This window comes from Vipera berus (assembly GCF_964194415.1).
Source record: "Vipera berus genome assembly, chromosome: 1".
In the NCBI taxonomy this organism is placed as follows: domain Eukaryota; kingdom Metazoa; phylum Chordata; class Lepidosauria; order Squamata; family Viperidae; genus Vipera; species Vipera berus.
In genome coordinates, this window is record NC_138202.1 from 183,329,196 (window position 1) to 183,355,741 (window position 26,546).

A 26,546-nucleotide genomic window follows, 5' to 3' on the forward strand; every position below is an offset into this window, starting at 1 on the left:
GGTACCCCTTTGCATGCTTCCCTCCATGTAGATGTGCTGTTCAACATCTTCATAAATGATTTAGATTGGGGATAGTAGGGGAGCTCATCAAATTTGCAGATGTCTTCAAGTGTGGGGGAAATTGCTAACACTTTGGAAGATTGACTTGATTCAGAAGGATCTTGACAGAGTACAGAAATGGGCTCTATCCAACAAGATGCAGTTCAGAGAAAAGTAAGTTCCTGCACCTAGGCAGGAAAAATCAAACACATAGATATAGAATAGGCAGTATCTGGCTCAACTGTAGTAACTGAGAGAGATCTAGGTGTTCTACATCACTACTTAAATGTGAGTCAGCAGTGTGCTTCAGCTGCCAAAAAACCCCAACACAGTCCTAGGATGCATAAACAGAGGGATAGCATCAAGATCATGAGAAGTGATAGTAATGCTTTATATTGCACTAGTGCAGGGGTAGGCAACCTCGGCTCTTTTATGACTCATGGACTTCAACTCCCAGCTCAGGAATTCTGGGAGTTGAAGTCCATGAGTCATAAAAGAGCCCCTGCACTAGTGAGTCCACACTTGAAATACTGTATCAAATGTTGGTCACCACAATAAAAAAAAGATGCTGAGACCCTAGAAAGAATTCAGAGAAGAACAACTACTGTAAGGATAAATTGTATGAGGACTGATTAAGAGAACTAGGTATGTCTAGCCTAATGAAGAGAAGGATTAGAGGAGACATGACAGCTGTCTTGCAGTACATGAGGGGCTGACATAGAGAGAGAAGTTTGACTTATTCTCTGCAACATTCCCTTTTGGAATCCTCCATATGCAAAAGGTCACAATATTTATCTTCTCCAAATTAATTTCAAAGATAAAAAATGCAAACAGCTATTTAGTCTCAAACATATACAGGCAGTCCTCGACTTACAACAGTTCATTTAGTGACCATTTGAAGTTATAACTGCACTGAAAAAGAGACCTATGACCATTTTTCACACTTAAGACCATTGTAGCATCCCCATGGTCATGTGATTTACATTCAGATGCTTGACAACTGACTCAAATTTATGACGGTTGCAGTGTCCCACAATCCCGTGATCCCCTTTTGCAACCTTCTGACAAACAAAGTCAATGGGGAAACCAGATTCACTTAACAATCATGTTACTAATTTAACAACTGCAGTGATTCCCTTAACAAATGTGGCAAAAAAGTTGTAAAATGGGCCAAAACTAACTTAACAAATTTATTGCATTAATTTATCACAACATAAATTTTGGGCTCAGTTGTGGTCTTAAATTGAGGACTACCTGTATTTGAATGCTTAGAATTATTTTACATTTAATCATTCATATCTGCATGTTTTATATTAAAGGTAAGAAAATTGTTCTTTCATTATTTTTTTCTTTGATTTTATATGTTACCTTTCTGCTCTGGCAGCTGATGAAGGATTGGCAGGAGGGGGAGAACAGGGTGAATATGGGCTGAGAGATACTCCTCCACCTTCTTTGCTAGCAGACAACTTTAATTTAATGCAAATTACTTGTGACTAAGCAGGCACAGTAGCAATTTTGAATATACTTCACTCATTTGAAAGAAACTTTGAAAGCAAATCTTATTTCATTAAACTGAATTACAGGTAATAGAAAAACCTTCGTGAGAATTTTTCTGCACAGCACTAATAACTGAACTGAAAGCATTAATGGGAAGTCAGCCCGAAGGTACAAGCCAAGTGAAGAACGCCTAGTTCTCTGCAAGTTATCCCCCTGCCTTCTCCACTTCTGTATCACGCTCTTATTCCTCTTGTGCCTGCTTTCTCATCAGATCCCTATCCCTCCTGTTTTTTTTTTAAATCAGTTTGGCTTCAGGAGACTGAAGGAAAGGGAGAGAAATAGTTGTGGCAGATGCTAATTTGAGACTAGTTGTTTGAGCCTCTAGTGACAACTCTGCATTGATTTGTTGGATGATTCATGTGTTTGTTTTCTTCGTTATTCATATTGTTCTCAGGACTGTTTTCCAGCACCAAATTTCAAAGCTATCAGTACTTTTTCTATCCTGCTTCTTCAGAATCCAACTTTCACTTCCATAACATGCCATAAAAATTATTGCCTGATAATCAATCAATTATAGTACTATGCTGATATTCATTTGAATAGACAGATCATAGCATCAGAATATATTTTCTATAGCAGGGGTGTCAAACTCAATTTCATTGACGGCCATATCAGCATTGTGGTTGCCCTTGGGGGGCTGGGTGGGTGTGGCCATGATGGGTGTGGCCAGATGGATGGGGGTGGCTGGTGTGGGCATAGCTGGGTGGCCGCAGATGGCTGGGTGGGCATGGCTGGGGTGGGTGTGGCCAGCTCAATGTCAATCGCATCACTGGTGACTGTGGGGGCCCAAGCAAGGCTGGGGGAGATCTCCTGGGAAGGAGAGTGGGACCAGGGTGGGCGCTGGGGCCTGATCTACTGGAGGAGCCTCACCAACCCTCTTGGGCTGCGTGAGGGGCGCCCTGGATGGCAGCATGGGTTGCTCAGGGCCTTGGGCAGCTGGCATCAGCCTGGCTCTTGAGCTCCCAGAGTGCTCACTGGAGGGCGAGGTTGAATGGCAGGGGCCAAGCATGCAGGGACCATGGTGTGGCACCACTGTCACCCCACTACCTCCCTTGCCTCATCCAGATGGGCCCAGATTTTGCCCACAGGGCTGCCCCGGGGACAGCAAAGAACCGGTCCCCAGTGCTCCGGCCCAGGCTGGCCAGGTACCTCCCCTGCCGTGCACACAGGAGATGGTGAGCATGCAAGGGCCGATGATGCTCTGCAGCCTGCTGTGACCCTGGGCCAGCCCTCTAAGCAGCAGGTGCGGCAGTGGCAGGAGGCAGAGGTCCTAGGGAGAGGGACGCAATCCAGCCAATTGCATGTGCCGGGCAGCATCACAGCCTCCTGCCCCATCCCAGCCATGGCAGCCATGCAAAGACAGAAGTTGGAATGGAGCAGGGGAGTCTGGCAGGCTTGATCACATGCCTTCCATCCCCATCCTCTGCTGCCAGTGCTGCCGCCACGCCTGCTGTTTGGAGGGCCAGCCCGTGCGTTGCAGTGGGCTATGGAGTCCCAGAATGCACCCACTGAGGGACTAGCAGGCTGCAGATGCTGCTGGACACTGTCAGCCCCCATGCACTTGCCACATCCTGTGCATTTGCTGGGGGAGGAAAAATGGAGCAAAATTCACTTTAGAAACATGTCTCACCTAGCAACAGAAATGTTAGGGTCAATTTTAGGCTTGATTTTAGGTTATAAGTCAAGGACTACCTGTTCAGCTTATTGATGTTTGTTTTTATTCAGTGTTAAAGCACACTTTTTTTCTTCTAATTTAGTCTGTCTCAATATATATTCAGCTTATAGGTTGAATAAATAAGGAAGAGAATATACAACTTTGTACAATTCCTTTGCTGAACTAGAACCTGTTTTTTACCATGTTTCATCTGGACTATATCTTTCTGTCCTGTATATATTTTATTTTATAGTTTGAAGGTCCACAAGCTCAAAGGTCCTTCTATAATCAATAAAGAACCTGTTTGTCATAACTGCCATCTCATGCCTGCTCTTCAGATTTGCTGGGTGCCAATCTGCCATGAACTATGGGGGGAGAGAGCTGGATGGGATGGGGGAAGGCTAATGATTCATGTTATCTTCTAGAGACAAAATTTCAAGGTCAAACAGCTGGGAAAGGCATGTACATCCACACTGCCTACTCTACAGTTGAAGAAACAGTTCCTAAAACATTTTATTTCAATATTATTGGACAATGAGGGATCAAAATGGAAAAGGACAAGGGGAAAAGTTAAACCTCAGTTCTGGCTTTGCTCTGCTGTAATCCATTTGGCCTTTAGCAAAGTAAACCTTTCACATCGAATGGAGTCGAGAGTTGTTCTTGCTTAACAGACCAAGTTGGGACAGGAGTGACATTAAGCCAAAACTGCAATCCACCTGGAGAATTTATCTACCATGGGGATTGTGCAACCATGCCTTTCTCAAATGGGCACAAGAGGCCGGTTAAAAGCTAGACAGCAGTGGTGGAAACCCTAAACTTGGAGAAGAGCTAAGACCACAGCCTACCCAGGAAGAAGCCAGGAGCAGCCAGACGACTCTGGTGCAAGGCTGAAGGCATCAGCATGGAGACTGATGCCCCTGCCCTGAATCCCCAAGGAATGGCAGGACCCCTCCCTGTTGCTTCCTGGGGGTGAAGAAATTGGAGGAGCTTCCAGCAGTAGTAACCCAAGACATGATGCAATCCACCTGGAGAATTTATCTACCATGGGGATTGTGCAACCATGCCTTTCTCAAATGGGCACAAGAGGCTGGGTAAAAGCTAGACATCAGTGGCAGAAACCCTAAACTTGGAGAAGCGCTAAGACCACAGCCTACCCAGGAAGAAGCCTGGAGCAGCCAGATGACTCTGGTGCAAGGCTGAAGGCATCAGCATGGAGACTGATGCCCCTGCCCTGAATCCCCAAGGAATGGCAGGACCCCTCCCTGTTGCTTCCTGGGGGTGAAGAAATTGGAGGACCTTCCAGCAGTAGTAACCCAAGACATGATGCCCAGAGGTACCTTTCAAGCCAGCACAGGCTGAGAGGGAATTCCAAGCAGCAGCAATCAAATGGGCAGTTGATCTATTGAGAGAGAGATTCATAGAATTTATGTTACATGAACCCCTAGAACAGCTTGGCCAAGCTCATGCCCAGGGACTGGGGCTACCTGCCACCAGCCCCACTCCAGCACTGCTGGGCCTAGCTGCACTGCTGGTACCAGCTGTCCCAGTGGCCAAGGATAACCATCGTCAACTTAGGCTGATGGAAACATTCAATGGAGAAACAAAGCAATTATTCTTCCTCATTCAAGTCTGAGATTTCATGGAGGAGTATGGGCAGAGTGTGCTATGTCACCTGAGTGCCAGAAGACAAAACCACTGATTGGGTTGTGGCACTGCATGATGAAGATGCTGAAGAGCTCCATAACTTTGATGCTTTCATGATGACCCTGGTTCAAGGACCCACAGGCAGATCAGAGAGCCAAGACCAGAATCAGAAACATCAAGCAGGGAAAGCGATCTGTCACAGCCTATATCCAAGAATTCCAGTGCTTGGCCAGCAAACTCTTGGACAGGCCCCAAGAAATACTACTTGAATACTTCTGGCAGGGCCTGGCTCATGAGGTGCTGCCTGTCTCAAGTATTGCCACAGACCCTTCGAGCGTGGTATGTCCTGGCTGGTGAAGAAGAGATTGACTTGTCTGTGTTCCATGAACACCCAGGGAGAGAACCCAGACATTTTAGAGCATTGGAGATGAGAGGCCCTCCGAAGATGGGCAGAAGGAGCTCCAGCCCTAGACGACACTCGAAAGGATGTTTCCAGCATGGCAAGGAAGGCTACTAAGTCATTGACTGCCCTGCCCCAAGATTGGGCCAACCACCCCAAATGCTGCACTGAAAAGAGGCAAACCAAATCCCAAATCCAAGGAAGTAGTGCACAAAGGGGTTGATGTCATAGAGTTCACTCTGTTGTCTAGCAAACACCAACAAAGGACCTGAAGCTGACCAGAGTAAGCAACAGTGGTGTAGACAGGTACGTGGAAATATGAAACTGATGATAGTGGAAATAGAGTTATGGTGGCTTCCTTGGGGAAGAAGGGTATACTAACAGCCTTACTATATTCCGGGTCCACCTGCTGCCTAGTTAGTCCCAATTTGGTGGAGAGGCTTGGGGTGCACATCCGTGAGCTCAAGATACCGATAGCAGTGCATCTGCTTTTAAAAGACAGAGGGCATTCTTTTGAAGACAGCGAAGTCCCCATTTTAGACAGAGAAGCCTGCTGGTTTGAAAGAGGGGTCAAAGAGTCCATCTGTGTCAAAACTGAACAGTTTTCTCTCAATATAGGGGGAGGGATATGACATCAATCTCCAGTCTACAACACAGTCCTTTCAGCAGTTCCAAGAAGGCTCCACATTGATTTGCACCACTCACATGACCTTGAAGACACAGATAAACTTCCAAGTGGCCTCAACCACTGTCTAAAAGAATGCAAATGATCAGCTGTCTTCAAGGAATATAAATCCTTCCATTTCACACCATTCAGTCAGAGCTGAAGAAGCTTCTTGGATGAGAAGCAAAACATCTTCAAAGAAAAACAAGAAAGTCCTGTTCTTCACCAAATTGGACGTAAGGGAAACCTGTTACCAGGTGCAGATCAAAAAGGGTGATGAATGGAAGACCACTTTCAATTGTCCATTGGGCTGCTTTCATTTTTGGGTTCTCCCATTTGGGTTATAAGAAGCACCCACAGTCTTCATACAACTAATGAACGAAGTACTGCATGAGCATCTATTAAGGGAGTTCTGGTTTACCTAGATGACAGAAACCATGGACAAACACATGAAGCTGGTGAAGACTGTCCAAGAAAAACTTCTGGCTGCACAGTTGTATGTGAAGCTTTCCAAGTGTGAATTTCACAAAACTAAATTGGACTACTTAGGGTATCACATCTCTCATGAAGGGGTGAAAATGGACCCAGAAAAAGTAGAAACAGTACTTGAGTGGGAGGCGCCCTGCACTCGAAAGCAAATGCAGAGCTTTCTAGGCTTCACAAACTTCTACAGACATTTCATACCAGCATTTGCCCAAATTGCCCTGCCAATAACAAACTTACAACTAAAGGAGAGGGAGACTACCCCAGTATAATAGCACCAGAGAAGATGTTATGAACTTCATCATCCCATCTAGCCAAATATTAGACCCAGCTATCACCAAAACTCAAGAAAAAATGGAACCCAAAATAGCTGACAATCTCATCCATAGGCAGCCCTGACAAGAGATGACTCGTTCACAAAAATGACATCTCCATACGTGATGGCCTTACCTGAACTGGGACCAAACTATGTACCTGCAATCCAAAGGGCCTTAATCCTGCAATGGAGCCATGATCTAAGACTTCTGGGCATTTTGGTTTTGTCAAAACACTGCACCTTGTGAGGCACCAATTCTGGTGGCTGAGGATGAAGAATGACATAGAAGGCTATGTCACCAATTGTCCCATATGTGACAGGACACACTGGTAAACCACCTGGTCTTCTACAACCTGTTGCCAACCCCACAGCTCCTTGGAAGGAGATATACATAGCCTTTATTGCTGAACTACCAGAGAGCTCAGGAAATACCATCATATGGGCTATCACTGATCTGTTTTCCAAACATGTGCATTTCGTGGCATACCCCAAATCACCTCTGCATGCACTCTTGCAAAACTCTTCATTAAGCAAATTTATCACCTCCATGAGTCCCCCAAGAGGATTATCTCCATAGAGGAGTGCAATTTATTTCCCAACTTTTGCAAGAATTCTTAAAACTCTAGGGAACCACCCAGGGGCTCAGTTCCTCACATCACCCTTAGACTAATGAGGCCTGTGAATGCACTAACAGTGTGTTAGAACAGTATCTCTAATGCTATGTTAATTATCAGCAGGATGATTGGTCAGACCTCCTTCCCTTCACAGAAGTAGCTTACAATAATTCAATACACAGCAGCACTGGATTTGCCTCATTTTGTGTGGCCGCTGGCCGGGACTTCATCTCTATGCCGCTGTTCTCACAACACTCATCCAAATGTACCTCACTAGCTAAATGGGTGAAATCACTGCAAACCACATGGCTGGTAGTCCATAAAGCACTGAATGACACTAGAGACACCTACAAGAAATACATCGACAAGAAAAGGTCCCCTCAAAAGGATTACAGTGTCAGAGACAAGGGGTACCTTTTCTATCAAATACCTGCAATCCAGACAGCCTTCAAAATAGTTAAGTCTGAAGTACATAGGCCCTTTCCCTATAACCAGGGTGGTCAGCCCAGTAACTGTTGAACTGAAGCTACCAAAAACCTGAGGAAAATACATCCTATTTTCCACTGAAACCTGCAATGACTTCCCCCTTGCGAGCAGCCACAGAACCTCATCTTGCCCCCATTCTCATTGAGGGTGAACAACATTTTGAAGTGAAAGATTCATGCACCCATAGGGGCAAGCTCCAAAACTTAATGCTCTGGAAGAACTTCCCCCCTCTGAAACTGAGTGAGTAGATGCCCAGCATATGTGAGCCCCATTACTGTTGTGCAAGTTTCATAGCAATTATCCAAATAAACCCCATATTCACCTATATTAACCTCTCTCTTTCTCTCTTTTCCCTCCAGGTTTAGCCCCTTTCCAAGGGGAACAGAATGTCAGAACTGCCATCTAATGCCTGCACTTTGCATTCACTGGCTGCCATGAAGTATGGGGGGAGGAAGCTGGATAGGAGGGGTAAAGGCTAACAACTCATCATATCTTCTAGAGACACAACTTCAGAGTCAGACAGCTGGGAAAGGCATGCACATTTGCACCGCCTACTCTACAGTTGAAGAGACCGTTCACAAAATATTTTATCTGAGGCTTTTCTCAAAACATTTTATCTGAATATGATTGGACAATGGGAAGGGGCAAAGGGGAAAAGTTAACTGGGAAAGTTTGGTGCATAAACCTCAGTTCGGCTTTTCTATACTATAATCCAGGGCTTTTCAACCAGTGTTACACATACCACCTGTGGTACTTTCCATGTGGCAGCTGGTACACAACTGCTAGCCAAGTGTAGTGGGGGAGGGGAATGAGCCAAAGTGACCCAAGCCTGAGGGAGAGGCAGCTGCAGGACTGTTTGGGCTTGGCAAAAGCCCCAGGAGCCGGCAGGGCTCAAGCTGATTGACTACATCTGATTGGTGCTTCTGGATGCAGCACAGAGCTGGAGGTGAACTGAAGAAAAAAAGGGGGGGAAGAGGAGAGGCTATAAAAGGAGGTGGTTTGGGTGGGAAAGGGAAAAAAAGACAACAGGGAAAGAGAAGAGGAGCTCAGCAAGCAGGGAGGAAATGGGGACAGGGAAGAAGCAGCACTGTTGCTAGAAGAAAAGGTCTCCAGCCAGGAGAATGCAATCAGTGCTGGCAGAGGAACATGTTGGAAAAGAGATGGGTTTATTTAGTGCTGGATAAGCTGGCAGCTTGATTGGGTTACCATAAGGATTTTTGTACAGTTTTAACAGCGTGCCTTGGTTATTGGAATATTTTAGTCTGTATTTTAGGCTAGCAATGAGTCCAAAGTGTTGATTTCCATAGGTTTAATCCCTTTAAACAAATGTAATTAGTTTTACCCCCTTATTTTGAGTCTGAATATGGCTTTTAGAAAGTTTTCTTTGAAGGTAAACAGGCTTAATTTAAGGCTAAAGCTTTTCGCAATTGCCAGAGCCTTTCAGTCTTAGCTTGCAACATTGTGACACATGATACACCTGAGGCAGCTTAAAGGAAAAAAAACCCGGAGTTAATGTGTTTTTTTTTATTTTGTGAGCTTTTCTTTTTTGTACTTGATTCCTGTATCTTTAAGGGTACAGGGAAGGGATTGGGGAGGGGGTGCATTTTTACTACACTGTGGAAGGAGAGCTAAGAAGGGAGAGAGGAAGAAGGGCTGACCAGCTAGCTCACTTAGCAACTTTAAGACCTGTAGACTTCAACTCCCAGAATTCCTCAATTCCTCCATGATGGCTGAGGAATTCTGGGAGTTGGTCCACAAGTCTTAAAAGTGCCAAGTTTGAAGACCCCTGAGCTAGATGGTAGTGGTGCGTATTAATAAACATGGATAAATTCATTATACATTTGTCAGTGCAAAAGAAAAGCGATTCAGCAAAGGAACAGCCACTGAAGAAATTAAAATGGTACTTTTTTCTTTTTTCTACAGTTTGTAATATTTTATTAGATTATACAAATAGTATAATAGTAGGATACAGTAGGGAGGAAAAAGGAGGAAAAAGTGAGGGGGAGAAGGGGAAAAGGACAGACTTCCTCTGTTGCAGTAGAAGGAAGTGAACCTCAACTTTTGAAGTGAACCTCAACTTTTTACTTTTCCATAATATTATAAACTAGCCATTTATATAACAACAAATGAATCTAATCAGTAAAACCGAAAATCCCCCCGTTTTTTAGTCATCAAGTTTTTGACACATTGCTAAGCACTGGTGGTACTCAAATATTGTCATGTCCTAAAAGTGGTACAATCTGTGAAAAGGTTGAAAAGCCCTGCTATAATCCACTTGGACTTTAGTAAAGTAAACCTTTCACAATGAATTGAGTCAAGGGATCAAGTTGGAGCAGAACTGACACTGTTGATTTCTTTTTGATATTCTGTGGATTGCTCAGTTACGTATCATATATCAGCAGTAATGTTTTTTGTTTCTTTATTTTTTCTAAAATCAGTTTGAATGTCTGGTATCTCCCTTTTGACTTGGGCTCTAATCTTCATTGCAGCCATTGGAGCTGTGGTGGCACAGTGGTTAGAATGCAGTATTGCAGGCTAACTCTGCCCACAGCCAGGAGTTTGATCTTGACTGGCTCAAGTTTGATTTAGCCTTCCATCCTTCCGAGGTTGGTAAAATGAGGAACCAAATTGTTGGGAGCAATATGCTGACTCTGTAAACCACTTAGAGTGGGCTGTGAAACATTATGAAGTGGTACCGTATTTTTCTGTGTATAAGACGCTATTTTTTCCTACAAACATCCTCTTCAAAAATCAGGTGCGTCTTATACACGAAAAAATAATGGCAACCTCCACAGCCCAGGGCATGCCTGTGTGGGATGCCATGCCACCTGGTGCAGGTGTCAAGCCTCTGTGGGCTTGCCACTAACGGGAGGTGGGAGGGGGCAAGATCATCGGCTGGCTGAACTTCCGAATTTGCCGGCTCAGCTGTTCGTCGCTCTGCCGAACAGCTAATTGGTGTGGAGAGCATCTTATATCTTATACAAGGGTGCATCTTATAGATGGAAAAATATGGTATATTCAGGGCTTTTTTTGTCATAGAACACTCAGAATGGAGTTCTGGCAACTTTTTTGCATGGAACCTTGTAGAGTACGCAAGGTGGGTTATATGACATGTGTGAGTTCCGGCACCTTTTTCTTTTACAAAAAAAGCACTGGGTATATTAATCTAAGTGCTATTGCTATTGCATGATTCTAAGCATTATTTTGCTAGCATGTGAAATTAAGAATATTGTATGATAATTTGATCCTTTTTAAAATAGATTTTCAAAATTTTATTATTCTATCTTATAACAGTAAAGTAGAATTCCAGTGATTCATGTGGTGTCTGTTTCCTCATGGTAACTCCACTAGATAACCATCCACAGGAAGGCTAAAATGATTTTTATTCATATTATATGAATAAACATATAATAACAGAAATTTGCAAGTCTGATTGTGCTATGTTTCCTCCCCTTCTTATATTTCACTGAGAGAGATGTTTGTCTGAACTGTTTCTGAATATAATCTGCCTATTGCATATCTCTATCATGGTCACTTTCCTTACTCTACACATGATCTGTTCTACCTGAGATGGCTAATAATAATTCTGTCTTTGCAGTTTTGGATTTGCTTTCTCTACTTCATAATATGAGCAGCTAGGTATCTTGAGGGCTTTAAACTAGCCATGTCATAAACACTATTTGTATTCTGAAAGATCCTCAGCTATTCCCTAGTAGCATATTGAGTCCTATTGGACCTGAGGAGCCCATCATCCAGGACTATATACAGTACACATAACGGAAGTGTTCTAATCCAACCCCCTGCTCAAGCAGGAGAACCTGTACCAATACCATTCCTGACAAATGGCTGTCCAGTCTCTTCTTAAAAGCCTCCAGTGATGGATCTGAAGGTAAGCTGTTCCACTGATTAATTGTGTCAGAATCCATTTATATTTCATTTCTAACTGTGCAAATCTAAATCTCACCCCCTTACTGGATTCTGCCATTTTCCAAGGAGGGGAAGAGAAGGCAGGGTTGTTAAGAGCCATCTCTATCCCTTAGATGCAAGGGTTGTGTATTCAGCCTGCCTGGAGGCCATCACAAAAGACCAGAGAAGAGACCCTTTGAACTAAGAAGAACAAAGAAAGAGGCAGTGGGGAGAACTCTGGTTTGTATCTCCGACTGGAATTATCCACTGTCAACCATGTTTTAGTAAAAGTTCCTGTTGGACAATCTTGTCTCCAAGAGTTCTTCTTTCCTAAGATGTGGATTGGGGTGGATCCTGACATTAGACAGGATCCGCATTAAGAGTCAACCTGGAAGGAAAAACCTTACTGGGGGACTTTGCAAAAAATACAATGTCTAACGACGAGGCAAGGGAGGAGGAAAGCCCCATGGAAAGGGAGTTCCCCCCCAAATGAAACCCCACCAACGATCAGAAGCTGAAGCATCATATTCCTCCGGGGAAGAGATGGTGGAGGTGCACGATCGCAAACCAGGGTGGTCAATGGGGGTTGGAAGGAAGAGTGAGTGGGAAAAGGCATCTGAGAAAGTGACCCTGAGGTGGGGCAGCCACCAACCCAAATGGAGGCAAGAGATGGAGAGCTGCCTGCACGTCAGTGAAGAGGAGTGGATCCTAGAGAAAGATATTGACCTGATGAAGAAAACCCTTAGCTCACCAAGAGAGGAGAAACCTGAATATCGCAGCCGCAGCAGCACCTGGGGCCGCAATTGGAGAGACAGTGGTGGGGGATCCGGAACCTGCAACACTGGGGCCATCCGCTGGACCAGGATCTGCCGCCTCAGCAGCAGCACCCCCCTGCCAAACCACAAACGGGGATCAGGATGAGGGGCAATACCGCCCGCTGCGCAGACACTGATCCATTTAAAGACTACTGCCCCTGGAAGCGAAATTCAGGGGAGAGCCACCACGCTTGGGGTTTTTCCTAACCCAAGTCCTCAGTGTTGTGATTCAGGGCCAGCCTGTGGGTCCGGCAGCCGGCTCGGATGTCTCGGATGACTCAGATGAGGGGGAGGAGGAGGGTGTTGAAGACGAACTTGCTGATGATGGCTTGGAGGCTTCGCAGAGCCCCCAGCCAGGGCTCTCTTCTCAGCTGCGCGAGCCCAACAGTGCGGATGATGATGACCCACAGCTGGCCCTGTTCAAGGACGCCCGACGCAGGAGGCAGTCAAGCAGGAACAAGCAGAGAAAGGCTGTGGGACTCCTCGGAAGGAGGCACAGGGAGGCCACGCCCTGAACTCTAATAAAGGGAGTGTTTGGGGAAGGGCTGGTTGCTGAAAGCAACCGCTCCGTTTGAGGATCAAAGTTCCGGTATTTTGTTTCTTGTTCTGTTGTTTTGTTTGTGAATTAAACTTGGCAGACGCCTTCCAGCCTCAGTTGTTTTCCAGTCTCTACTGTTTGTACAGGGGTTGCCTTTCTGCAAGGCCGGTAGCAGGCTGGTACAGAACACTCAGCTATATGGAAGAATACAGACAGGACATCCCCAGTGACAAAGCCCGCATCCGCATTGTGCAATCTGCCCTGGACGGACCGGCTGCAGACTGGGTGGTGAACCTGTATGACTCCAATGCCCCAGAACTCAACGATTTCAACCAATTCATGTCATCCTTGAGGAGGCAGTTTGAGGACCCTTTGGCTGATCGTAAGGCCCAGGAGAGAATCAAAATGGTGAGGCAGGGCAGACAGCTGGTGGCTGAATATACCCAAGAATTCTGAGCCATTGCCAGTAAGCTGAATTGGCCAGAAGACATCCTCCTTAGCCATTTCAACAATGGCCTAAACTACGACCTGTATGATGCTAGCCTGCCTTGAGGAGACCCACACCATCTCGATGACTGGTATGTCATGGCAGAGGAGGCGGAGATAGGTCTACTAAAAAGGCACCACCGGGGAAAACCATGGGTCCGCCTACCGCCCGAGCAAACACGCGAGCCAGCGAAACCATCGTCCATGGCTAACAAATCAACAGGCTGTTTCAAATGTGGGAGAGAGGGCCACCGTGCCGCAGAATGCCGCTCAAAAGCCCCTCAGTGCAAATCAGAGGCATCACCCTCCAGGAGACCAGGGAAGTCCCAAGGCAACCTAAAAGAACCTGCCATGAGAGGGACAGAGGCTGTAGAATCCCCAAACCCTGCCAAGGACTGGGAAGGGATTCCGGCCTACACCGCAGGGGTGGTGGACACCTCAGAAGACAGCTCGGAGGGGGAAACATTGATAAGGACCCATTCCATCCATCCTTAAGACAGTGACTATATTAGCTTCCTCCATGACTGAAGCCATCAAAGTAAAAGCCCTAATAGACTTTGGCTGCACCCGCTTCCTCATCAGCCCAACGCTGGGGGGGGATTTGAGCATTCCAGTGAGGAGACTAAAACAACCAATCTCCTTTGCCAGTTAGATGGGTCCATAGCAGAAGGGGTCCCAGCTACCCTAGCCACCTTACCAGTTCACCTGTCCCTGGGGACTCATGAGGAAGACATAACATTTGTAGTGACCCCAGGCATGGAATATCCAATGATTTTAGGATTGGAATGGCTTAAGAAATGGAATCCCTGGGTAAATTGGAGGACAGTAGATCTCAACTTCCCGGAGGAGGAGCATAGGAACGTAACACCCCCAAACACCCCCCAACCTGAAGAGAGGAGACAGCATCAGTGGGGGAAGAGAAGGGGTTACCAGAAATACCGGAGGAATACAGGGACCTCGCTGAAGTTTTCAGTGAGGAACGGGCAGATGAACTTCCCCCTCATCGGCCCACAGACTGCTATAGAATTCAAATCCGGGACAAAACTCCCGAAGCCCAGGATGTACGCCATGAGCCCAAAAGAAACGGTGGAGATGGAAAGATTCATTAAAAAAAACCTAGAAAGGGGATTTATTGAGCCTGCCAAACCCAGAGTGGTTGCCCCGGTCCTTTTTCAGGGAGAAGAAGGATTATAGGTTCTTCTTAGAGTTCTTCTTTCCTAAGATGTGGATTGGGGTGGGTCCTGACATATTTTTCTCACTGTCAGGAAGTTTCTCTTTAATTCTAGGCTGCATCTCTCTATAATAAATTTCTATCCATTACTTTTTGCCTTGCCTTCAGATGCTTTGAATTGTAGTTTTATCCTCCTCTTCTCTGTGATAGCCCCTCAAATATTTTCAGTTGTTTTAACATGTCTATTCATATAGGGTTTTTTAGTAAAATTATAGAACGTTTCTTCCACATGATGTGGTGACATTGTGATGCATGCTGGCAATCCAAGATTGTAATCTGCCTCACACTATGTTTCCAACTGTGAAGATGTATATTTTTTGCTTTCTCTTCATTTGCTAAATACACTATTCTAATCAATAAACTCTATAGTGGTCACAGTTCAATATCCGAGTTTATTATATTGCTTTAGTTGTAAAAAAAGCATAACATTTTGTAAAACGAATATAAAAGCCATTAATATATGATAATAAAAGAAAGGACTATTGATTTTTATCTTCCTATGATTTTTGTAATAGAGTTCTACTTGGCAAACCACCAAGCAGAATTTTGTTACATCCCACAAAACTTTGAAGTTATATCTTCAAGTAGATTAAAAAGAACATAAAAATAGCAATAGCAATAGCAATAGCACTTAGACTTATATACCGCTTCACAGTCCTCTCTAAGCAGTTTACAGAGTCAGCCTATGGCCCCAAATAATTTGGGCCCTCATTTTACTGACCTCGGAAGGATGGAAGGCTGAATCGAATGGTCACTAAACAAATGGCCCACCAGGCTCCTACCTGATTCACTCACTCTGGGCTGGTGCGGCCTTATGGCTGCTGGTGCTCTGTCCTATGACAGGAGCGGCGGCTGCAAGGCATCAGCCCTGCATCTGGTGACAGTAATCCTTGGAACCATGGGGGGAGCGCGCTGGCTCGGCTGAGAGCCTCCGTCTGGCCAGGCCCTCTCTAGTAGTGGGTGGCCCCCTCTTCCTCCCTGGCCCACTCTATTTTCTGGGTGGAGGGGGAGGAAGACAACCAAGACACTCGCCCTGTGTGCGCCTCCCAGAGTTTGCCTTTACACTGCCTCTAAAAGTGGAAAGTTAAAAAAAAAAACCAAAAAGATGGTGGGGGGAGAAAGGCGATCAGACAGCCAAGAGCCTGCACCTGTGCTCTTCGCATGCCCTCCGTAGGGTTTCTGCAGGCCGCCACCAAGCAGCATGTTTTCCTCAAGCAAGTAAGCTGGGAAGGAGCGGAGTGGGGGAGGAGGAAGGCAACGCCGTGTACCACCAGCCAGGTGCTTGCGTACCACCAGTGGTATGCGTACCATCGGTTGAAAAGCCCTGCATTAAAGTATATCAAGAAAAAACCTGGGTGCTCAATTGGAAGCAGCTGTTGTAATTAAGATAGATTGTTTATTAGAGCAGAAGACAGGTGGGCAGGTAGCAGATCACCAGGTCTGAGCCTCATTAAAGTTCCTGGGATGAGGGTGGGAGTGGGAAGTCCTGGGCAAGAGTGGCCTTCTTGCTGGCAAACCTGGGCCATCCAATGGCTTCCATACCCTTTGGCCTGCAAAATCTGCCAACTGTGTTTGCAGAAACTGAGAAGGGGCAGGCTCTGTCCCTTTAAAGAGTTTGCTGACCTCTAATAATAGAAGCCAATCATAAACCTCAGTCCAGTACTGGGGCAGAAGTTTTGATTTGTTTCAGTGAGCAGAGATGGCAGTAAGCAGTGTGTCATAGTGGATATAAGAGGAAACAGAACCTTTCCATTTATGTTTTTAAAGATTTCAGGATTTTAGGATTCAGGATTGTTTTCAGGATAGTTTTCAGGTTTCAGGATTGTTAGATACAGTATATATCATATGATTTTAAAAATTGGATACATTAAAAATATTTGGAGAGTATTGAATCCCTGCAATAATGTTTAGAAAAGGTTGGCTGTCAACCTTCTCTATTGGAGGTGTAATATGGAAGGAACCTTAGTGCACTGCCGTTTCCTTATTATTTAGATATTAGATGTTCTTGGACTGCAATTATGCATTCCTGGAAGAATACCTATATAGCAAAATTAATTAATCTCAGCCTTTGAATACACACTCTCTACCAAAGAAGAGACAAAATCAAATAATATGATTCCTAATTTAAAACTGTATGACAACACAGAGCTTAGAAATTTGAGTAGTTTAGTACAGAGGTGTCAAACTATTGGCCCGCAGGCTGGTTTCCTCATACTGAAGCTGCGCCCACCCCATTTCCGGCAATGCAAAAAGAGTCATGACATGTCACATGACATGGCGAGTTTGACACCCATGGTTTACTACATTCATTGGGTTTTTTTGTATTTTCTTTTTGTCTTTGTTTTAATTTTTGTCTGCTTATGCACCTTTTTCTTGGTTTGTTTCCTTGCCATGCTTGTTTGTTTTTAATTTGCTTTTAATTTTCTTACTTTACATTTGTTCTTTTTAAGAACATAGTTTATATCAAGTTTATCATCTACATATATATTAGCCAGTATGTAATTATTAATATTAATATGTAATAACTATCAAGAACCTTTAACTGTAACATTTCTAACATTCAATAAATAATTGAATTTCTGAAAAAGAGGATACAAATATTTTGGGGAAATTTTATTGTCCATTTGAGTTTTGTTGATGCCAACTCATATTGTCCTTTGATCTTGTTAATTTATTTCACAATTGCTCAAGATACATAATTGTATTATTTTACAGCGAACGATGCAGGTATACCTTGCGTGGCCACAAGGATTCAGTAAACAGCATCGAGTTCTTTCCTTTCTCCAATATTATTCTCACCAGCTCTGCAGACAAGACTTTATCTTTGTGGGATGCCAGAACGGTAAGCAGGCTTTGAGATGTATTACTAATTCATGTATATTGGACAACTTAAGTGGTTGCTAACTGGGCAAGAATTAAATCTGTTTCAAATACAAATCAGATTCTAAGGAGAAATTGTATGATTACAGAGATGTATTTGGGATCTACTGAGTGTTACATGAACAGTAATTTTATAGGAAATATTATTTCCAAACATTTTCAAACATTTAGTTCGAATTGTTGTAGTTTGTGGTAGGCTAGTTCAGGGCTTTTCAACCAGTGGTACGGGTACCACCTGTAGTACATTGGCACCTAGCGCGTGGTATGCAACCATCCTAGAAAAGTGGTAGCGGGGGAGGGGAATGAGCTGAACTGGTGGCAGCACCGCACAAGCCTAAGCGAGTGACGGCTGGAGCTGCAGGGCTGTCAGGGCTCAGTGGTAGTGCCAGGATCAGTGCTAGGCTCCTGCTGGAACTCGGCGCTGATCCTGGTGCTTCTGCTGAGCCCAGAAGGATTGATCAGCTGGAATGTTGCAGCATCTCCAGGGTCTTGTGATTTACAATCAGATGCTTGGCAACTGATTCATATTTATGATGGTCACAGTGCCCCAGGCTCATGTGAAGTGACCAAAACCTGCTGCAACCACCCAGCAGACAAGGGGAATAAAAACCAAACACCACACCACCCCCCCACCCCCACTGCCAATCCTCAACAGAAATGCTCACAACAATGAAAACCTTGGACAGGAGGAAGAGCGCCGCCAGGCGGGCAGGCAGGTGTCTTGCTCGGCTGTGGCTTGGGGGGCACTTCTTCCAGTGCCATTGTAACTTTGAACAATCACTAAGCGAACTGTTGTAAATTGAGGATTACGTGTACTTAATCACTTTTTTCCGGGGTTTTTTGGTCATCAAGTTTTTGACACCTTGCTAGGCGAATGGTGGTACTCAGATTTTGTCATATCCGAAAATTGGTACAATGGGTAAAAAAGTTGAAAAGCCCTGGGCTAGATCATATATCTTTTTGCATTCACCTTGAAATGCTCATTTCTGTTAGTCTTTAATGTCTTGGCAAGGTGTTAGAATGGTGGCATCCAGTTTGAAAAAAGCTAATTATCTAAATCTGTTTTGAGTCTGGCTTCAGGCCTGAATATAGTATTAAATAAATTTTGGTTGCCCTGATGGTTGACCTTTACCATGAGACCTGGTGACTTCTACATTATGGTTCTGCTTGAACTTTCCAAGGACTTTGACATTATTGGTCATGATGTAATATTACTGCAACAGTTTGATGGTTTAGATGTGTTTTGGTTGTTCCATTACTATCTGTAGGATCTCCACCAGAGAGTGATTTTGAGAGATTTCTGTTCAGCTACATGGCACAGTCTAAAAGGGCTCAGTTCTTTCTCCCTTATTGTTCAATATCTGTATTAAGCTTTTGCCGCAGTTATCAAGAAATTTGGAACTGAATGATAATATCTCCTTTCTTCCACCTTCATCGAGGGACTGTGCAGGTAGTTGGTAGTTCTCTGGAGGAAATGATGAAGGACAATAAAATGAAACTGAATTCGAATAAAATGACAATTCCATGCACAGCTGGTTATTTAAGTTAGTTTGGGCTGTCCCTTTGATTTCAGTCTATTACTAAAAGAACAGTTTGGAAGGAACATCTGTGGTCAATTTCAGCTAGTGCACCAGCTATTATTCTACTGGAACTGGAATAACCAAGGCTAAGTGAATCCTAATAACTCTCGTTCCTGGATGATTGTCATGTTGTCAAAAGAATTGGGAAAAGTCTTGAAGGAAAAAAGGAAGAGTCAACCAGCAAGCAACAGTCAATTAAGAGGAACTTGAGTCCAATCCAGGAAATTGGTTTAAGTAAATGTCTCATAGAGGCCTCTCTCTAGTTCATATGAAGATAAAGAGAAAGTAAAGCATTTTCAAACTTGCAAAGTTCTGATAGTATAGCCCCGTGGTGGTGAACCTATGGCACTGGTGCCACAGGTGGCACACAGAGCCCTCTCTGTGGGCACGCACGCTGTCAGCCCAGTCCTAGGCCTTCAGCTGGGTTTTATAAAACCCTTTTTGCTTTAGGCCTCCACCACCATGTGCAAAAAAAAGGTTCAATCAATCAATCAATTTCAACTTCTTGCAGGGAAAAAAAGATCTTGCAAAGTTGGAATTGATTGATTGAACTTTTTAGTCCCACCCAGTCTGCCGTTACCACTGCAGCCATGCCCACCCAATGGGCCATACCCACCCAAAGGGCCATAATCACCCAATGGGCCATGCCCACCTGGCACCCGCCGATACATAAGTGGATTTTGGGTTGCAGTTTGGGCACTTGGTCTCTAAAAGTTTCGCCATCACTGGTATAACCCTTACAATAAAAGCAATTCTGACCTTGATTTCTTAATCTCATCTACATTGTTGGGCTGACACATGTGTTCCTACAGTACATTCTTTGTGGATTACATCTGAAAATAATGTGGAATTTTTAGAATCCAGGCCCTAATTATTAAGTGGTCACAAGTGCATAGCATTTGTTGCCCATGAGCTACCTGGCTCTATCTACAGTAGTAATATTAGTCTATAAAGCTACATTTCTAAACAATTTAGGAACTAACTGCTTAAAATATTGCCTAACACGCATTCCACCTAGCAAGCTGAATGTAGTTGAGAGTACCTATTCACAGTCTTACCAATTTAACAAAGTATCACCTAACTTTCTGGTTAGCAAGTGACTTGACAATCATGTTCAAAGAGAGTTTATTATTTCTAAAATGCCTGAAAAAATGATGCAGTAAACTTCCTCCAGCCAAGACCTGCTCCCTTTCATTCTATAATTACTGTATGCAGATAATACTGTATTTTTGTGCATATAATACTGTATTTAAATTACAAGAAAAGTTAGATGTTGTCAGAGCATGCACAGTCTTATTGCACTGAGGTAAACCAGGAGTAAATACAGTACACAGTGGTTTGTATTAAATGTGGTTTATATTATACTATCTACAAATATACACTAGAAATAAAATACATACACATGGTGAAACAGCAAACTCCAATACACAGCAGTTACAACAGTCAAACGGATGAGAGAGAGAAAGACTCCAGCAAAAAAACCTTCCCTTTTATACTTAGACTCTTAAAGGGATACACATACCTGCTGAGTCATTCTTATTTTTACATCACCCACATTACATTTTACATAAGCTGTTTAGCTGTTAAATCAGGCATGTCAAACTCATGATGTCATGTGATGTCATGTGATGTATCACGACTTTCCCCCATTCCTGGCAATGGGGTAGGCGCAATTTTGGCATGACATATCCAGCCCATGGGCCGGCAGTTTGACATGCCTGTGTTAAATCATTAAACCTTGACACTCTTCCCATTTAAAGCTAAACAGCTGTTAAATCAAATGCTTTTACATTTACATTTGCCTGCATTTAAAACTTAGTAAACATATCGGCTTGAACAATTGAACAATTTTTCTCTGTATATATTCCTGCCTTATACTGCAGTTCATTGCAAAAAATACAATGTCTAACGATGAGGCAGAGTAGGAGGAAAGCCCTATGGAAAGGGAGCCTTCCCCCCGACCGAAATTCCACCAACTATTGGGAGCTGAAGTGTCATATTCCTCCGGGGAAGAGGTGGTGGAGATGTGTGACCACAAACTGCAGTGGTCGATGGGCATTGGAAGGAAAAGTGAGTGGGAAAAGGTATCGAGGAAAGTGACCCTAAGATGGGGCAGCGACCAACCCGAATGGAAGCAAGAGATGGAGAATTCCCTGCATATCAGTGGAGAGGACGGGAGTTATGCACCACACTCAGCCTGGATCCTAGAGAAAAAAAACCTTAGCTCTCTAAGGGAGGAGTAACCTGAATCCCGCAGCTGCACCAGCACCTGGAACTGCAGCTGGAGAGACAGTGGGGGGGATCCGGAACTTGTAGCACTGGAGATGTCTGCTGAACCCATAACTACCACCTGAACAGTCCCCTCCAATGCGCAGATGGGGATCAGGATGGGGGGCAATACTGCCAGCAACAAAGGCACTGATCCATTCAAAGACTCCCACCTCTGGAAGTGAAATTCAGGGGAGAACCATCACGCTTGGGGTTTTTCCTAACTCAAGTCCTCAGTTATATGGAAGAATACAGATGGGACATCCCCAGCGACAAAGCCCACATCCGTATTGTGCAATCTTCCCTCGACGGACAGGACACAGACCAGGTGGTTAACCTGCATGACTCAGATGCCCCAGAACTCAATGACTTCAACCAATTCATGTCATCTTTGAGAACGCGATGGCCAGTGGCTGGTACAACCTGGCAGAGGAGGTAGAGATAGACCTACTGAAGAGGCACTGCCAAGGAAAACCATGGGCCCACCCACCTGCCGAGCAGATGCGCGAACCAGCGAAACCACTGGCTAAGGCTAACAATTTTATGGGCTGTTTCAAATGTGGGAGAGAAGGCCACTACACCATAGAATGCACTCAAAAGCCCCTCAGTGCAAATCAGACCCATCATCGGCCAGGAAATCAGGGAAGTTCCCAGCCAAACCAAAACAGCCCGCCATTTGGGGATAGATGCTGTAGAGTCCCCAACTCCTGCCAAGGAATGGGAGGGAACTCCAGCCTACACTGCAGGGGCAGTGGAAACCTCAGAGGACAGCTTGGAGGGCAAAACCCTGGTATAAGCTCTAATTTTAGATAATGCCTGAATTGTATGAATTCCCAATTCAGCTCTAACTGCTGCAGCAGATGTTCTTGGATCTACACCCAAAATATATCTCAAATGCTGGGACTGTGTTTGTTCTAGGACTGTGGCTGAGTAAAGACCCCAAATTTCTGCTCCATACAAGAGCATTGTGGTAACCTTAGCCTTATAAACCTTGATTAATAGGGCTAGGGACCCTGGGTAACTATGGTTCTTTACTTTCAGCAATAAATTCAGATGGGCTTTTGCTCTAAATGTACTCCGTTGATGATGGCAGGCCCAAGATCCAGTCTTGAAAAAAGTTACGCCCAAATATACAAAAGTGTTAACCTGTTCAATTGGTTCACCATCTAATTGCCACTTATGTCTCTGATGGTTTCTTCCAAACACCATTACTTTTGATTTAGATTTGCTAATGATTAGGGAGTTATCCTGGCAATAAGAGCTGAATCTTCTTAATAGCCTACGTAATCCTACTTGTGAGTTTGATAATAAAATCATATCATCAGCATAAAGCAAGCTGTTACAGTAAGTATTTAGGATCATCGGCATGTGTACCATGGTATCCTTCATTAACCCTGGCAAGTCATTGATGTATAAATTAAATAATAATGGGGCCAGGATACACCCTTGCCTTATCTCTTGAGCAATACTTAAGATGCTTTATTAATTTCCAGCAAACAAATTGGATGGATCTACTCCCCTTTGTAGAAGTTGCTTACAATAATGCAGTCCACTCCAGCACAGGGTACACTCCTTTTCAATTAGCCACCAGTCAAGGTTTCAACCTTATGCCAGAACTAATCCCAAATGAACCGGAAATCCCATCACTGAAAGAATGGATTGCACAATTGCAAAACACCTGGCCAATCGTTAGGAAAGCTTTAGACGAAGCTAGGCAAACGTACAAAGCACAGGCAGACAAAAGAGAGTCGAACCACTTCTGGGTGGCAAGGCTCCATTGATGGCGGTCGTTCTGGCTGTCAGCCCCGCTGTTCTCTGTAGAGCTGCTAAAAACAGCGACGATCAGCTGTTTAGTGGCTCAGAAACCCGCTCCTCGGGAGAAGAGGGGGTGAGCGCTTAGGTAGGGGTAGAGCTCCCCTAGATCACCAGAGTTTAAACTCTGGTGGTTGAAGGGTGTGAGCCCCCACAAAGCCTGAGTTTCCTCCGGACTCCAGGACACCTCTGTTCCAAGGCTTTGGAGCAGAGCAGGATGCTGCAACCATCCCTGCCATCGATAATTAACTGTGGATTACTTGGATGCAGGCAGAGCTGTGCAGGAGAATGCTGTAATAGCAAGTATCTGAACTTTAACTCAGAGTATTTTGAGAGAAAAAGTTGCAAGCAGTGCAGAAAGTGAAAGTGCGCAATAGAAATAAATGGGTGTTAAAATGGCTTCTAAATCAACCAAAGTTCCTAGAAGTGCTGGTGCCTCGCCAGTTCAGCATTCTTCATTACAGGCTTTGATGCCTCCTCCTGTGGCACCCGCACCCGCACCAGCTTTAACAATAAAAGATTTGCAGGATGCTTTTAAAATACAATCCCAACAAATAGCTGAACTTATTGAGAAGAATACTGAAATAAGAGCAGACATTTTGGCTGCATTTCGAGGGCTGGCAGTTTGTATTGAGCGTCTGGATGCTCACGTGGAAGAGCTCAGTCAAAATAATATGAGATTAGATGCTAAAATGCTGGGTGCTGAAAATGTGATGGAAAAGATTGATGATGATGTAGTGATGTTACAATACGGAGAAATGGAATTTGCTGTGAGGATCAGGGGTTTAAAAGAAGATCCTAAGGAAGATTTGAAAGAATTACTGGCACAAGCCCTTGAACAGGTTTTGGAACGTCCAGCAGAAGGTATTATGGGGGATATAGATAAAATATTTCGTGTTAACTCTTGGATTGCAAGACAAAGAAAGTTACCTAGAGATGTGGTGGTTTACTTTACAAAGAGAGCAATCAGAAATGTGGTTATTCAAGCCTTCTACAACAATAGATTTACAGTTGCTGAGCAAGAAGTTTTAATTCTGAAAGAGATTCCGCCAAGAATTTTAAGTAAAAGAAAAGAATTTGCTTTTTTGGCAGAAGAATTAAGGAAACGGGAGATTCAGTTTAGATGGGAGATTCCAGTAGGTATGGCGGTGATGCACGCAGGCATGAGATATCTTCTTAATACAGTTTTGCAGGCACGAGATTTTTATGGCAATATTTTGAAGGCAGGCTCTCCGCCACCTTCAGAATTTAAAGGAAGGAATGGTGAAGGAGAATGTCAGTCATGAATGGAGAGTATACAAGGAGCTGAAGGAGTTACTCTGCAGAAAGATAGAGAATCCCAGCAAACTACAGGAGTGGATCAGACTCAGGCACCAATGCTAGAGGTTAGAGAACAAAGAATGACACAGGCTGCAATCAGACGAATGAGACAAGAACAAGAACAACAGAAAGTTACAATTACATCTCAAAAACCTACTTACAGTGAAGCAGTGGGAGAAGCGAAACCGAAGAGAGTGCAGGTAGTTTTGGAAGAGGCGCTCCGAAAGCTTCAGGTCGCAAAAGATGGCGACCAAGTTTCTAACTTGGAATGTTAATGGATTAAATTCCCCGCACAAGAGAAAGTATTTCAGTATTTAAAACAATTTAGAAATGATGTTATTTGCTTACAGGAAATGCATATTCGAGCTGCTGATCAAAAGTATTTGATAAACTTTAGGCTGGGCACACAGTTTATTGCCTCTGCTCCTGACAAGAAAAATGGAGTTGTTATTTATGTTAAGAACAATTTAACAGCTAATTTAATTGAAACAGATAAACAAGAAAGATATGTTATAATTGAACTATTAATAGAAGGCAAGAAAATACTTTTGGTTGGATTATATGCTCCTAATCAACAGCAAGGAGAATTTTATAAACTATTACATAGTAAGATCATTCAATGGGATTACAAATCTTTTATGGGAGATTGGAATGGGGTTTTGGATGTACAAATGGACAAAAAAGGCCTTTTTAGAAGTACACCAAGTCATGCTAGATTGCCTAAATCTTTTTTTGAGATGAAAGATGACTTGGAATTGAGAGATGTTTGGAGAGAAAGAAATTTGCAAGAAAAAGACTTTACTTTTTTCTCCAATAGGCATCAATCTTTCTCCAGGATTGATTTTGTACTAATTACCAATGATTTTTTTTCTAGGATTAAGAAGATTAAGATATGTCCAAGAACTATATCAGATCATAGTCCAGTATGGTTGGAAATAGAAAAAGATAATGGAGACAGATGGTCTTGAGGACTAAATGAAAATTTGTTTAGGTATCAAGAAAATGGCCAATCGTTAGGAAAGCTTTAGACGAAGCTAGGCAAGCATACAAAGCACAGGCAGACAAAAAGAGAGTCGAACCCACACCATTCAGGGTAGGAGAAATGGTGTATTTATCTACAAAATACATAAAATCCATACAGCCCTGTAAAAAACTTGGACCAAAATATACAGGACCTTTTCCAATTAAAAGAATCATAGACCCAGTAACACTAGAATTAGAACTACCCAAAAATCTTAAGGAAATACACCCAATCTTTCACTGCAGTTTGCTGAAAAGGGAACAACAGTCACCCTTATGGCCAAAACCCCCACCATCACCACCTCCTATCATGGTTAAAAGAGAACAACACTTTGAGGTAAAAGAAATCCTAGATTCTAGGAAGTACCATGGAGCAATTCAATGCCTAGCAACTTGGAAACACCTTCCCTCAGAAAACAAGTGGGTCCATAAACATCACATCAGAGCACCTTAGTTGCTAAAGAGTTTTCATACAGAATATCCCAGCAAACCAAGCTAACATCTATATTTTCGTTTCCTCTACAGGTTGATCTCTTATTTTTAAAGGGGGCAGGATGTCAGAATCTATTTATATTTCATTTCTAACTATCTCCTCTGAGCTAAACCCAAATCTCATCTTCCCCTGGATTCTGCCATTCCCAAGGGGGAGAGGGAACAGGCACGAGACTTTATGGCTTTCACTTCCTCCCTTAAATATAACCTTTGTTTATTCTGCCTACCTGCTATCCATCACACTATAATCAATTGTTTTCTCACTAGTTATTCTGTCTCAACTACGGGCAACTAGGAAAGGGGAGGGGAAGGGAAGGGAGAAATGCAACCCTCTGGAATCT

The 26,546-nt window shown here is 43.8% G+C and overlaps 1 protein-coding gene across 1 annotated transcript in view; it reads left to right on the forward strand.

Moving 5' to 3' along the window:
* The window catches only part of SPAG16 (sperm associated antigen 16), a gene marked incomplete at its 5' end in the record, with an annotated part of 372,352 nt that overhangs the window by 235,736 nt on the left and 110,070 nt on the right, over positions 1-26,546 (forward strand). The window contains one exon of the mRNA XM_081312658.1: positions 17,549-17,675. Coding sequence (XP_081168784.1) covers positions 17,549-17,675 — 127 coding nt within the window. The remainder of the gene's footprint in view (positions 1-17,548; positions 17,676-26,546) is intronic.